The 12,844-nt window shown below is 40.6% G+C and overlaps 1 protein-coding gene and 1 long non-coding RNA gene across 8 annotated transcripts in view; one reads left to right on the top strand and one right to left on the bottom strand.

The window, feature by feature from the left end:
• The window catches only part of LOC103350914 (uncharacterized), a 71,626-nt gene that overhangs the window by 13,586 nt on the left and 45,196 nt on the right, over positions 1 to 12,844 (bottom strand). Inside the window, exon 1 of one of the 3 annotated variants that reach the window (XR_011381539.2) lies at positions 9,337 to 10,066. The exons of the other annotated variants lie outside the window; for them this stretch is intronic. This is a non-coding gene — a long non-coding RNA (uncharacterized LOC103350914). Of the gene's footprint in view, positions 1 to 9,336; positions 10,067 to 12,844 lie in introns of those variants that run through there. 3 annotated transcript variants of the gene reach the window in all.
• Positions 1 to 12,844, top strand: part of EDARADD (EDAR associated via death domain) — an 86,989-nt gene that overhangs the window by 60,662 nt on the left and 13,483 nt on the right. For all 5 annotated transcript variants that reach the window (XM_017347712.4, XM_051820774.3, XM_089311646.1 and 2 more), the window contains one exon: positions 10,265 to 10,310. In XM_017347712.4, coding sequence (XP_017203201.1) covers positions 10,265 to 10,310 — 46 coding nt within the window. The remainder of the gene's footprint in view (positions 1 to 10,264; positions 10,311 to 12,844) is intronic.

Raw genomic sequence — 12,844 nt, 5'->3', positions numbered from 1 at the left:
GGAATGAAGTTGGAAATTAGCAACTCAGGAATCCCTAGAGCATACACAAACACATGGAGATTGAACAACATGCTCCTGAATGAACAATGGGTCATAGAAGAAATTAAAAGAGAAATCAAAAATTTTCTGGAAGTAAATGAGGATAACAGCACAACATACCAAAACTTATGGGACGCAGCAAAAGCAGTGTTAAGAGGAAAGTTTATATCAATAGGGGCCTACATCAAGAAATTGGAAAGGCACCAAATAGATGAGCTTTCAATTCACCTCAAGGATCTAGAAAACCTACAGCAAACCAGACCCAAATCTAGTAGGAGAAGAGAAATAATTAAAATCAGAGAAGAAATCAACAGGATTGAATCCAAAAAAAAACATTACAAAAAATCAGCCAAACGAGGAGCTGGTTTTTTGAAAAAAAATAAACAAAATTGACACCCTATTGACCCAACTAACTAAAAAAAGAAGAGAAAAGACCCAAATCAATAAAATCAGAGATGAAAAAGGAAACATAACAACAGACACCACAGAAATAAAATGAATCATCAGAAATTACTACAAGGACTTGTATGCCAGCAAACAGGGAAACCTATCAGAAATGGATAGATTCCTGGACACATGCAACCTACCTAAATTGAACCAGGAAGACATCGAAAACCTAAACAGACCCATAACTGAGACAGAAATTGAAACAGTAATAAAGGCCCTCCCAACAAAGAAAAGCCCAGGACCAGATGGATTCACTGCTGAATTCTACCAGACATTTAAAGAAGAACTGACTCCAATTCTTCTCAAACTATTCAGAACAATCGAAAAAGAGGGAGTCCTCCCAAATTCTTTCTATGAAGCCAGCATCACCTTAATTCCTAAGCCAGAAAAAGATGCAGCATTGAAAGAGAATTACAGACCAATATCCCTGATGAACATAGATGCAAAAATCCTCAATAAAATTCTCACCAATAGAATGCAACAACACATCAGAAAGATCATCCACCCAGACCAAGTGGGATTTATCCCTGGTATGCAGGGATGGTTCAATGTGCGCAAAACAATCAATGTGATACACCACATTAACAGACTGCAGAAGAAAAACCATATGATTATCTCAATAGATGCAGAGAAAGCATTTGATAAAATATAACACCCTTTCATGATGAAAACTCTAAGCAAACTGGGAATGGAAGGAACATTCCTCAATACAATCAAAGCAATCTATGAAAAACCCACAGCCAACCTCCTATTGAATGGGGAAAAGTTGGAAGCATTTCCACTGAGATCTGGTACCAGACAGGGACGCCCACTCTCACCACTGCTATTCAATATAGTTCTGGAGGTTCTAGCCAGAGCTATTAGGCAAGAAAAAGAAATTAAAGGGATACAAATTGGGAAGGAAGAACTCAAACTATCTCTCTTTGCAGATGATATGATTCTTTATTTAGGGGACCCAAAGAACTCTACTAAGAGACTATTGGAACTCATAGAAGAGTTTGGCAAAGTAGCAGGGTATAAAATCAATGCACAAAAATCAACAGCCTTTGTATACACAGACAATGCCATGGCTGAGGAAGAAATTCTAAGATCAATCCCATTCACCATAGCTACAAAAACGATCAAATACCTTGGAATAAACATAACCAAGGACGTTAAAGATCTCTACGATGAAAATTACAAAACCTTAAAGAAAGAAATAGAAGAGGATACCAAGAAATGGAAAAATCTTCCATGCTCATGGATTGGAAGAATCAATATCATCAAAATGTCCATTCTCCCAAAAGCCATTTATAGATTCAATGCAATACCAATCAAGATACCGAAGACCTTCTTCTCAGATCTGGAAAAAATGGTGCTGAAATTTATATGGAGGCAAAAGAGACCTCGAATAGCTAAAGCAATCTTGTACAACAAACACAAAGCCGGAGGCATCACAATACCAGATTTCAGGACATACTACAGGGCAGTTGTAATCAAAACAGCATGGTACTGGTACAGAAACAGATGGATAGACCAATGGAACAGAATTGAAACACCAGAAATCAACCCAAACATCTACAGCCAACTTATATTTTATCAAGGATCTAAAACCAATTCCTGGAGCAAGGACAGTCTATTCAATAAATGGTGCTGGGAAAACTGGATTTCCACGTGCAGAAGCATGAAGCAAGACCTCTACCTTTCACCTTACACAAAAATCCACTCAACATAGGTTAAAGACCTAAATCTACGACCTGACACCATCAAGTTATTAGAGAACATTGGAGAAACCCTTCAAGATATTGGCACAGGCAAAGAATTTCTGGAAAAGACCCGGGAGGCACAGGCAGTCAAAGCCAAAATCAACTATTGGGATTGCATCAAATTGAGAAGTTTCTGTACTGCAAAAGAAACAGTCAGGAGAGTGAAGAGACAACCGACAGAATGGGAAAAAATATTTGCAAACCATGCAACAGATAAAGGGTTAATAACCAGAATCTACAAAGAAATCAAGAAACTCCACAAAAACAAAACCAACAAGAGCAAAGTTCAAGGTTTAACACTTTCTGACTTCAAATTATGTTACAAAGCAAGTAATTAAAATAGTATGCAACTGGCACACAGAAGCAGGCACATAAACCCAAGGATAGGAACAGAGTATAGAATTAAGTGCCTCATCAACCAACAGAATGGGAGACGTTATTCGCAAACTACACAACAGACAAAGGATTAACAACTAGAATCTATAAAATGATCAAAAAACACCACAAAATCAAAACAAACAACCCACTTAAGAGATGGGCCAAGGACCTCAATAGACATTTTTCAAAAGAGGAAATCCAAATGGCCAACAGGCACATGAAAAAATGTTCAAGGTAACTAGCAATCAGGGAAATGCAAATCAAAACCACAATGAGGTTTCACCTCACCCCAGTTAGAATGGCTCACATGCAGAAATCCACCAACAACAGATGCTGGCGAGGATGTGGGGGAAAAGGGACACTAACCCACTGTTGGTGGGAATGCAAACTGGTCAAGCCACTATGGAAGTCAGTCTGGAGATTCCTCAGAAACCTGAATATAACCCTACCGTTCGACCCAGCCATCCCACTCCTTGGAATTTACCCAAAGGAAATGAAATTGGCAAACAAAAAAGCGGTCTGCACCCTAATGTTTATTGCAGCACAATTCACAATAGCCAAGACCTGGAACCAACCTAAATGCCCATCAACGGTAGACTGGATAAAGAAATTATGGGATATGTACTCTTTAGAATACTATACCGCAGTAAGAAACAACGAAATCTAGTCATTTGCAACAAAATGGAGGAATCTGGAACACATCATGCTGAGTGAAATAAGCCAGTACCAAAGGGACAAATACCATATGTTCACCCTGATCGGTGACAACTGACTGAACACCAAAAAGGAAACCTGTTGAAGTGAAATGGACACTATGAGAAACGGTGACTTGATCAGCATAGCCCTGACTGTTAATGAACAACTTAATACATTATCCCTCTTAGTAGTTTTTTTTGTCTGTTCTACTTAATATGACTGGTTTAATTCTGTAATTAATACACAGTTATTCTTAAGTGTTGAAATTTAACTGAAATGTGATCCCTGTTAAACATAAGAGTGGGGATAAGAGAGGGAAGAGATGTACAATTTGGGACATGCTCAAGCTGACTTGCCCCAAATGGTAGAGTTAGAAACATACCAGGGGACTCCAATTTAATCCCATCAAGGTGGCATGTACCAGTGCCATCTCACTAGTCCAAGTGATCAATTTCAGTTCACAATTGATCATAATGAAAGGACTAAGAGTCAAAGGGAGCACATAAACAAGTCTGGTACCTGCTAATACTAATCGATAGAATAAATATAGGGGAGAGTGATCCAACATGGGAAGCGAGATACTCAGCAGACTCATAGAATGGCGGATGTCCTAAACAGCACTCTGGCCTCAGAATCAGCCCTAAAGGCATTCGGATCTGGCTGAAAAGCCCATGAGAGTATTTCAGGCATGGAAAGCCAAGACACTCTGGCAAAAGATCTCTGTGAGTGAGATCCCAGTGGAAAGAACAGGTCTTCAAAGAAGGAGGTACCTTTCTCTGAAGGGAGGAGAGAACCTCCACTTTGACTATGACCTTGTCTAAACAAGATAAGAGTCAGAGAACTCAAGGGGCTTCCATAGCCTTGGAAACTCATGAGTGGTGCATAGGGAGATTACTGATGCCATAAACAGGAGTGTCAATTTGTAAAGTCACCAACAGGAGTCATTGTGCACTTACTCCTCATGTAGGATCTCTGTCCTTAATGTGCTGTACATTGAGGCTTAATGCTATAACGAGTACTCAAACAGTATATTTCACTTTGTGTTTCTATGGGGGTGCAAACTGTTGAAATCTTTACTTAATGTATACTAAACTGACCTTCTGTTAAAAAAAAATAAAGAAGAAATTAGCAATTCCCAACTTGACTCTCGCTGGGATTAAACATGACAATAGGTCTGATCTGATTTCATCATCATTTAAAAAATCATCTATTATTTTTCACTTTATGTTTCTGTGTGGGAGCAAACTGTTGAAATCTTTACTTAATGTATGCTAAACTGATCTTCTGTATATAGAGAGAATTGAAAATGAATCCTCATGTGAATGGAAGGGGAGAGGGAATGGGAAAGGGGAGGGTTGCGGGTGGGAGAGACGTTATGGGGGGGAAGCCATTGTAATCCATAAGCCGTACTTTGGAAATTTATATTCATTAAATAAAAGTTAAAAAAAAAACCTCCCAAGAAAGAAAAGCCCAAGACAAGATGGCTTCACTGCTTAATTCTACCAGACATTTAAAGAAGAATTAACTCTAATACTTCTCAAGTTATTCAAAACAATTGAAAGGGAGGGAATCCTTCCAAATTCTTTCTATTAAGCCAGCATCATTTGAATTCCTAAAGCCGAAAAAGATACAACAGAGAAAGAAAACTAGAGACAAATTTTCCTGATGAACATAGACACAAAAATCCTTAACAAAATTCTAACCAATTGAATCCAACAACACATCAGAAAAATCATTCACCCAGACCAAGTGGGATTTATCCCTAGTATGCAGGGATGGTTCAACATTTGCAAATAAATTAATTTGATTTATCACCTTAACAAACTGAAGAACAAAAACCATGTGATTATCTCAGTAGATGCAGAGAAAGCATTTGATAAAATACAACACCGTTTCATGATGAAAGCTCTAAACAAATTGAGTATAGAAGGAACATTCCTCAACACAATCAAGGCAGTTTGTGACAAACCCACTGCCAGCATCCTATTGAATAGGGAAAAGTTGGAAGCATTTCCACTGAGATCTGGAACCAGATAAGGATGCCCCCTCTCACCACTTCTATTCAATGTAGTCCTGGAAGTTTTAACCAGAGCCATAGGCAAGAAAAGGAAATAAAGGGATGCAAATTGGGAAAGAAGAAGTCAAACTATTTCTCTTTGCAGATGACATGATTCTCTATGTAAAGGACCCAAAAGACTCCACCAAGAGTGTATTGGAATTCATAGAAGAGTTTGGTAAAGTAGCAGGATGTGGAATCAGTACACAGAAATCAACAGCCTTTGTATGGACAGAAAATTCCATGGCTGAGAAAGAGCTTCTAAGATCAATCCCTCACAATATTTAGAAAAAAATCAAGTATCTTGGAATAAATTTAACCAAGGATGTCAAAGGAGAATTACAAAACATTAAAGAAAGAAATAGAAAAAAGATACAAAAAAATGGAAAAATCCTCCATGTTCATGGATTGGAAGAATCAATATCATCAAAATGTCCATTCTTCCAAAAGCAATTTACAGATTCAATGCAATACCAACCAAAATACCAAAGGCAGTTCCCATATCTAGAAAATATGATGTTCAAATTCATATAGAAATATAGAAGACCTTGAATAGCTAAAGCAATCTTATACAACAAAAACAAAGCTGGAGGCATAACATTACCAGATTTCAAGACATACTATAAGGCAGTCATAATCAAAACAGCCTGGTACTGGTACAAAAACTGATGGATAGTCAAATGGAACAGAATAAAAACTCCAGAAATCAATTCAAGCACCTACAACCAACTTACATTTGATCAAAGAGCTAAAACCATTCCCTGGAACAAGGATAGTCCCTTCAACAAATGGTGCTGAGAAAACTGGATTTCCATATTTAGAAGTATGAAGCAGGACCCTGACCTTACACCTTACACAAAAATCCATTCAAAATGGATCAAAGACCTAAATCTATGACCTGATACCATCAAATTATTACAGAACATTGTTGAAACCTTGCAAGATATTGGCATAGGCAGAGAGTTCTTAGAAAAGACCCCAAAGGAACAGACAATCAATAGCCAAAATTAACAGATGTCATTACTTCAAATTGAGAACCTTCTGTACTGCAAAAGAAACAGGAAAGTGAAGAGGCAACTGACAGAATGGAAGAAATTATTTGCAAACTATACAACTGATAAAAGATTAATAACCAGAATATATAAAGAGGTCAAGAAACTCTACAACAAGACAAACAATGCAGGGAAGAAATGGGCAAAGGATTTAAACAGACATTTTTCAAAAGAGGAAATCCAAATGGCCAACAGACACATGAAAAAATGTTCAGGATCACTAGCTGTCAGGGAAATGCAAATCAAAACCACAATGAGGTTCCACCTCACCCCAGTAAGGATGGCTTTCATACAGAAATCAAGAAACAACAATTGCTAGTGAGGATGTGGAGAAAAAGGTACCATAATCCACTGTTGATGGGAACATAAACTGGTAAAACCACTATGGAAGACAGTTTGGAGATACCTCAGAATATAGACCTACCATATGACCCAGGCATCGTATTCCTGGGAATTTACCTAAAGGAAATGAAATCAGCAAATAAAGGAGTTATCTATACCCCCAATTCACATTAGCTAAGACATTGAATCAACCTAAATGCCTGTCAACTGAAGACTGGATAAAAAAAGTATTGGATGTGTACTCTTTGGAATACTACATGGTGGTTAAAAAATTAAACCTGGTCTTTTGCAACAAAATGGTTGAATATGGAAAACATCATACTTAGTGAAATACACCAGTTCCAAAGGGACAAATACCATTTGTTCTCCCTGATCTGTGATAACTAATGGGTCACCTAAAAGGAAATTTGTAGAAGTGAAATTGACATTTTGAGAAGCAATGACTTAAACAGCCCTTGTCTGGACTGTCAAGGAACATTTTTTTTCCTTTCTCTTCATACTATTTGTTGAACTCTACTTAACATAGAGTTAATCATAAGTAAATAAAATCAATTGAAAATAGATCTCAGTAAAACATAAAAGTGGAATAAGAGAGGGAGGAAGAAGTTTGTAACTGTAAAGCTGTATAGTTCTGCATACGGACTTCTAAGGGCACAGTTTAAAAACTTGCATGGGGGTGCTGGCACTATGGTGCAGCAGGTTAACATCCTGGCTTGAAGCGCTAGCATCCCATATGGGCGTCGGTTTAAGACCCGGCTGCTCCACTTCCCATCCAGCTCTCTGCTGTGGTCTGGGAAAATAGTAGAAGATGGCCCAAGTCCTTGGGCCCCTGCACCCATGTGGGAGACCTGGAAGAAGCTCCTGGCTCCTGGCTTTGGGTCAGCACAGCTCCGGCCATTGCGACCAGTTGGGGAGTGAACCATCAGATGGAAGACCTCTCTCTCCCTCTGCCTCTGCCTCTGCCTCTGCCTCTGCCTCTGCCTCTGCCTCTGTCTCTCCCTCTCCCTCTCCCTCTCCCTCTTCCTCCCTCTCCTCTCTCTGTGTAACTCTGACTTTCAAATAAATAAATAAATCTTTTAAAAAAAAGCTTTCATGGGTGGTAAAAATGCCATCTTAAGAGTTAAAGTAGCCATATTAAGTGTCAAAGTGATCTAATACATAGGATTAAGTGTCAAAGTGGTCATATAAGTAGGATTAAGTGTTTGGTAATAATAACAGATAGAATTAAAAAGGAGTGAATGCTACAACACGGGAAGCAGTCCATACAACAGACTCATAGAATGAAAATCATTTTAAGTAGCACTTTGATCTCAGAATCAGCCCTTAAGGCATTCTGGTCTGGCTGCAAAGCCCATAAGAACGTTTCAGGCATGGGAAGCCAAGACACTGTGGCAAAAAAAAAAAAAAAAAATCCTACATGAAGGGTCTCTGTGAGAGAGACCCCAGTGGAAAGAAGTGGCTGTCAAAAAAGGATGTACTTTTCTCTGAAGGAAGGAGAGAACTTCCACTCTGCTTATGGCCTTGTCTAAATACTGATGGAAAGCCGGCGCCGTGGCTCAATAGGCTAATCCTCCACCTTGCGGCGCCGGCACACCGGGTTCTAGTCCCGGTTGGGGCGCCGGATTCTGTCCCGGTTGCCCCTCTTCCAGGCCAGCTCTCTGCTATGGCCAGGGAGTGCAGTGGAGGATGGCCCAGGTGCTTGGGCCCTGCACCCCATGGGAGACCAGGAAAAGCACCTGGCTCCTGGCTCCTGCCAGGATCAGCGCGGTGCGCCGGCTGCAGCGGCGGCCATTGGAGGGTGAACCAGCGGCAAAAGGAAGACCTTTCTCTCTCTGTCTCTCTCTCTCACTGTCCACTCTGCCTGTCAAAAAAAAAAAAAATAAATACTGATGGAGACTGGATTCAGAAGGCTTCTGAGCCTTGGTAGCTCATGTCAAGAGCCTCGGGTGATCACTGACATTATACATGTATTAATTGTTAAATTAACAACAGGAGTTATCACACACTTACTCCCCATGTAGGACCTCTGTCCTCTATGAGAATTAACTGTAAAACTGATTCTCAGGTGTTTTTTTTTTTTGTGCATGTGTGTGCAAATTTTTGAAATCTTTACTTAGTATAGAGTTGTTCTTCTGTGTATAAAGTTAATTGAAAATGAATCTGAATGGAGAATGGGAATGGGAGAGGGAGGCAGGGTTGGGAGTGTGGTTGGGAGGGCAGGTATGATGAGAAGAATCACTGTATTCCTAAAGTTGTACATATGAAATTTGTACTCATTAAATAAAAGATTTCTTTGGGAAAAAATAGGTAAAGGAAATAACATTTAATAGGTAAGGGAAACAACAAGCCTAACAAAAAGTAGATTGGAAATAAAATGACCCATAATCTCAAATAAAACAGAACTTTATCACATGCATTGACACTCTTTAAAAAATAGGGACACTATTAGATTTAATGACACATACTGAGTGTCTGCTGTGTCACAGGCACTGTACTGTGTCTTGGGGCACAGTATAGGGAGAACATAAACAAAAGCCCCTGCTCTCATGTAGCTTACATTCAGAGGGAGACTTTGGCTTACCCCCATTAAAAGGTCGTTCTTGGTGTGGGGCCGGCACTGTGGAGTAGTAAGCTAAGCCTCTGCCTGTGGTGCTGATACCCCATATAGGCACCAGTTCAAGTTCCAGCTGGTCCACTTCAATCCAGCTTTCTGCTAATGCACCTGTGAAAGCAGCAAAAGATGGCACCTGTACCCATGTGGGAGACCCAGAAAAAGTTCCAGACTCCTGACTTTGGCCTAGTCCAAGCCCTGGCCATTGCAGCCATTTGGAGAGTGAATCAGCGATGAAAGACCTCTCTCTTTCTCTCTCTCTCTCTCTCTTCCTCTCCCTGTGTAACTTTGATTTTCAAATAAATGAATAAATCTTGTTAAAAAATAAAACAGGGCATTCTTAAGATCCAACCCAGGCCAGCGCCGTGGCTCACTAGGCTAATCCTCCACCTAGCGGCACCGGCACACCGGGTTCTAGTCCTGGTCGGGGAGCCAGATTCTTTCCCGGTTGCCCCTCTTCCAGGCCAGCTCTCTGCTGTGGCCAGGGAGTGCAGTGGAGGATGGCCCAAGTGCTTGGGCCCTGCACCCCATGGGAGACCAGGAGAAGCACCTGGCTCCTGCCATCGGATCAGCGCGATGCGCCGCCACTGCGCGCCAGCCGCGGCGGCCATTGGAGGGTGAACCAACGGCAAAAGGAGGACCTTTCTCTCTGTCTCTCTCTCTCACTATCCACTCTGCCTGTCAAAAAAAAAAAAAAAAATCCAACCCAAAGGTTTTGATGGAAATTTAATTGGATTGGATAATTGATACTGTGTGTCCATTCATATGAAAATGACTTTTTAATGCTTTTAAACGTTTAATTAGTTTTTAACAGATTCAATATAGTCTCTAGATACAATTCTAAGAATATAATGAAATATATATATGATTTTAATGAAAGCTGCTTTTTGGTTTTTAGGGAGAAGAAAATGGCTTTCCAGACAGTACTGGAGATCCCCTTTCAGGTAAGTGATTGGCTCTAAAGATATCTGGGCTGCAGCAGTAGCTGACATGGCAAATTAAAGACAACCTGTTTAGCATTAACTTTTAAAGTCTGTGTGACAGGATAGAGCCACTTTCTGCACTGTGTGATGCCACAGCAAAGTGTAAGGAAAGCTGTCTCACAAAATTTCACAAACACCTTCAGACAGTATTTCCTCTGGGCGTCTTTGCCTGTGAGGGGCACAGCATGGTGCTGAGTTGGACAGATCTAGGACTGGGCCATGGTCAGAACCTAGCAGACCCTCTCTTGGTTCTGAGAGCCCCAGTGTTGACAGAGTGTGTTGCTGTTGGCAGTGGAGAAGAGTGGCTGCCCTGCACCCTAGGCAGATGGGGTCAGTGTGGGAAAGGCCAGGAAGTTCACGGCTGCCTCTACTCCCTGTCTGTCCTCAGCACTTAAGAAGCCTAGGGGGCCCTCCTGATGTTAAAACATATGATTCCCCACTCTTTTTCTGCTGTTGATGTGTTTAACCAAAGAATCATTAAAGTTTACTACCCCCCTCCTTTTTTAATCATAAGACAAAAACTTTAGATTTCTTATTAATTGATCACAAGGAAGATACAGAATGAAGAGTAAAATAAGCTACCAAAGTGAATTTTTAAATCATTGTTACTTACTTAGAAAGACAATGAGAAAGATAGAGAGATAGACAGAGACCTTCCATTGGCTGATACATTCCCCAAATGCCTAAAACAGCCAGGGCTGGGCCAGACCAAAGCCAGAAGTCTACAGCTTAATCTGGGCCTCCCATGTGGGTGGCAGAGACCCAACTACTTGAGCCATCCTCTGCTGCCTCCCATGGTGTGCATTAGCAGGAAGATGAAATCAGAAGCAGAACTAGAACTCAAACTCCACAGGCACTCTGATGTGAGATACAGACATCCCAAGCAGTGTCTTAAACCTTGGTGGCAAATGTCCACCCCTAATAATTTTTTGAAAACCCAAAAAGCCCAGCAAAATTTATTTTATTTTTTTTAAGATTTACTTAATTATTTATTTGAAAGGCAGAGTTAGAGGAGAGACAGAGATCTTCCATCTGCTGGTTTACTAATGGCCACAACGGCCAGAACTGGTCCAGGCCAAAGCCAGGAGCCAGGAGCTTTAACTGGTGTCCCACGTGGGTGGCAGGGACCCAAATACTAGGGCTGTCTTCCGCCGCTTTTCCCAGGCCATTAGCAGGGAGCTGGATCCGAAGTGGACCAACTGGGACATGAACCAGCACCCATATAGGACACCAGTGTTGCAGATGGCAACGTAACCCACAGTGCCACAATGCTGGATCCACTTTTTACACCTTTTAAAACACCCAGGGCAGGCATTTGGCACAATGGTTAAGTCACCCACATCCCACATTGAAGTCCTGGTTCAAGTCCTGACTGCTCCATTTCCAGTCCACTTTCCTATTGGTGTTCACCCTAGGAGGCAGCAAATGACAGCTTAAGTAGATGAGGTTCCTGCTATGCATATGGGAGACCTGGAAGGAGTTTCAGGCTTTTGGCTTCCACTTGGTTCAGCCTTGCTGTTGTTAGCATTTGGGGAATGAACCAGTGGGTGGAAGATCTTTATCTCCCTCTCATTCTCTCTCCATCTTTCTCTCTGTCTCTTCCAAATAAAATGAGAACAAATACGTTAAATTTTTTTAAATGATAAAGCACCAGCATTTATTATATCTTTGGCCTGACTAGTCAGAATTCTGTTTCTTTATTAAGAGCATTGAAAGACCTATAAAACCCTCAGTTGTAATCATCTCAAGTGACCAACCTGAAAAATTAGAAAATACAGTATGTAGACCAAAATAATACATGTTTGAAGCAGCAGTTATCTCTTGGTGGTGAGCTTCTAGGTGAATTTTTTTTAATTAAACAGATTTTCATCAAAGGCCCACTGTGTGCCAGATCATCTAATGAGGCCATGTGCAAAATCATAGCTGTGGGAGAACGAAGTTGGGGGTCTGGTTCCAGTGTGACCACTGTATCATTGGGATAAGAAAAAATTAAGGAGGAAATTAGGCCAGATGACCTTCAGGTAGAGCCTTCCCACTGAGTTTTACAAGACAAACCCAATAACCAAGGTCCCATCCAATACCTCTTACAAACTTGCCTTCCTTGGACCAGAAGCCTGGTCACTGGCTAACATGAATCCCTCTTCTTCAAACATTGGACAGGCTCAAATCAGAAGCACCTTGCTGGATGTGGTGGGCGAGTAGAATACATCTTTGCATTCAGGCAGAGGAAGCATCTAACATGAGGCAATATCTGAACCCCCACTCTCCAATCTGTGTATACAAATGCATATATAACAAACGATTGGGTACAGGCAAATACACACAATGTATGGTAAAATAACCCAGGAAATCTCTGAAAGGTTAACTCTCATTGGCCTGGGTTGTAGCAGCATGAAGTTTTTTTTCCATATGTTAATCTGAATTTGTAGATTTTTTATGACAAACACATATTTTTTCTAATTAAAAAAAATCAGCATTTGAATTAAGGGCTCATT

The sequence above is a fragment of the Oryctolagus cuniculus genome, chromosome 13 (genome assembly GCF_051225735.1).
Source record: "Oryctolagus cuniculus isolate XC-2025 breed Fujian yellow rabbit chromosome 13, ASM5122573v1, whole genome shotgun sequence".
Taxonomy (NCBI): domain Eukaryota; kingdom Metazoa; phylum Chordata; class Mammalia; order Lagomorpha; family Leporidae; genus Oryctolagus; species Oryctolagus cuniculus.
The sequence above is the reverse complement of the archived record's forward strand: the minus strand, read 5'-3'. Positions and strand labels throughout refer to the sequence as shown.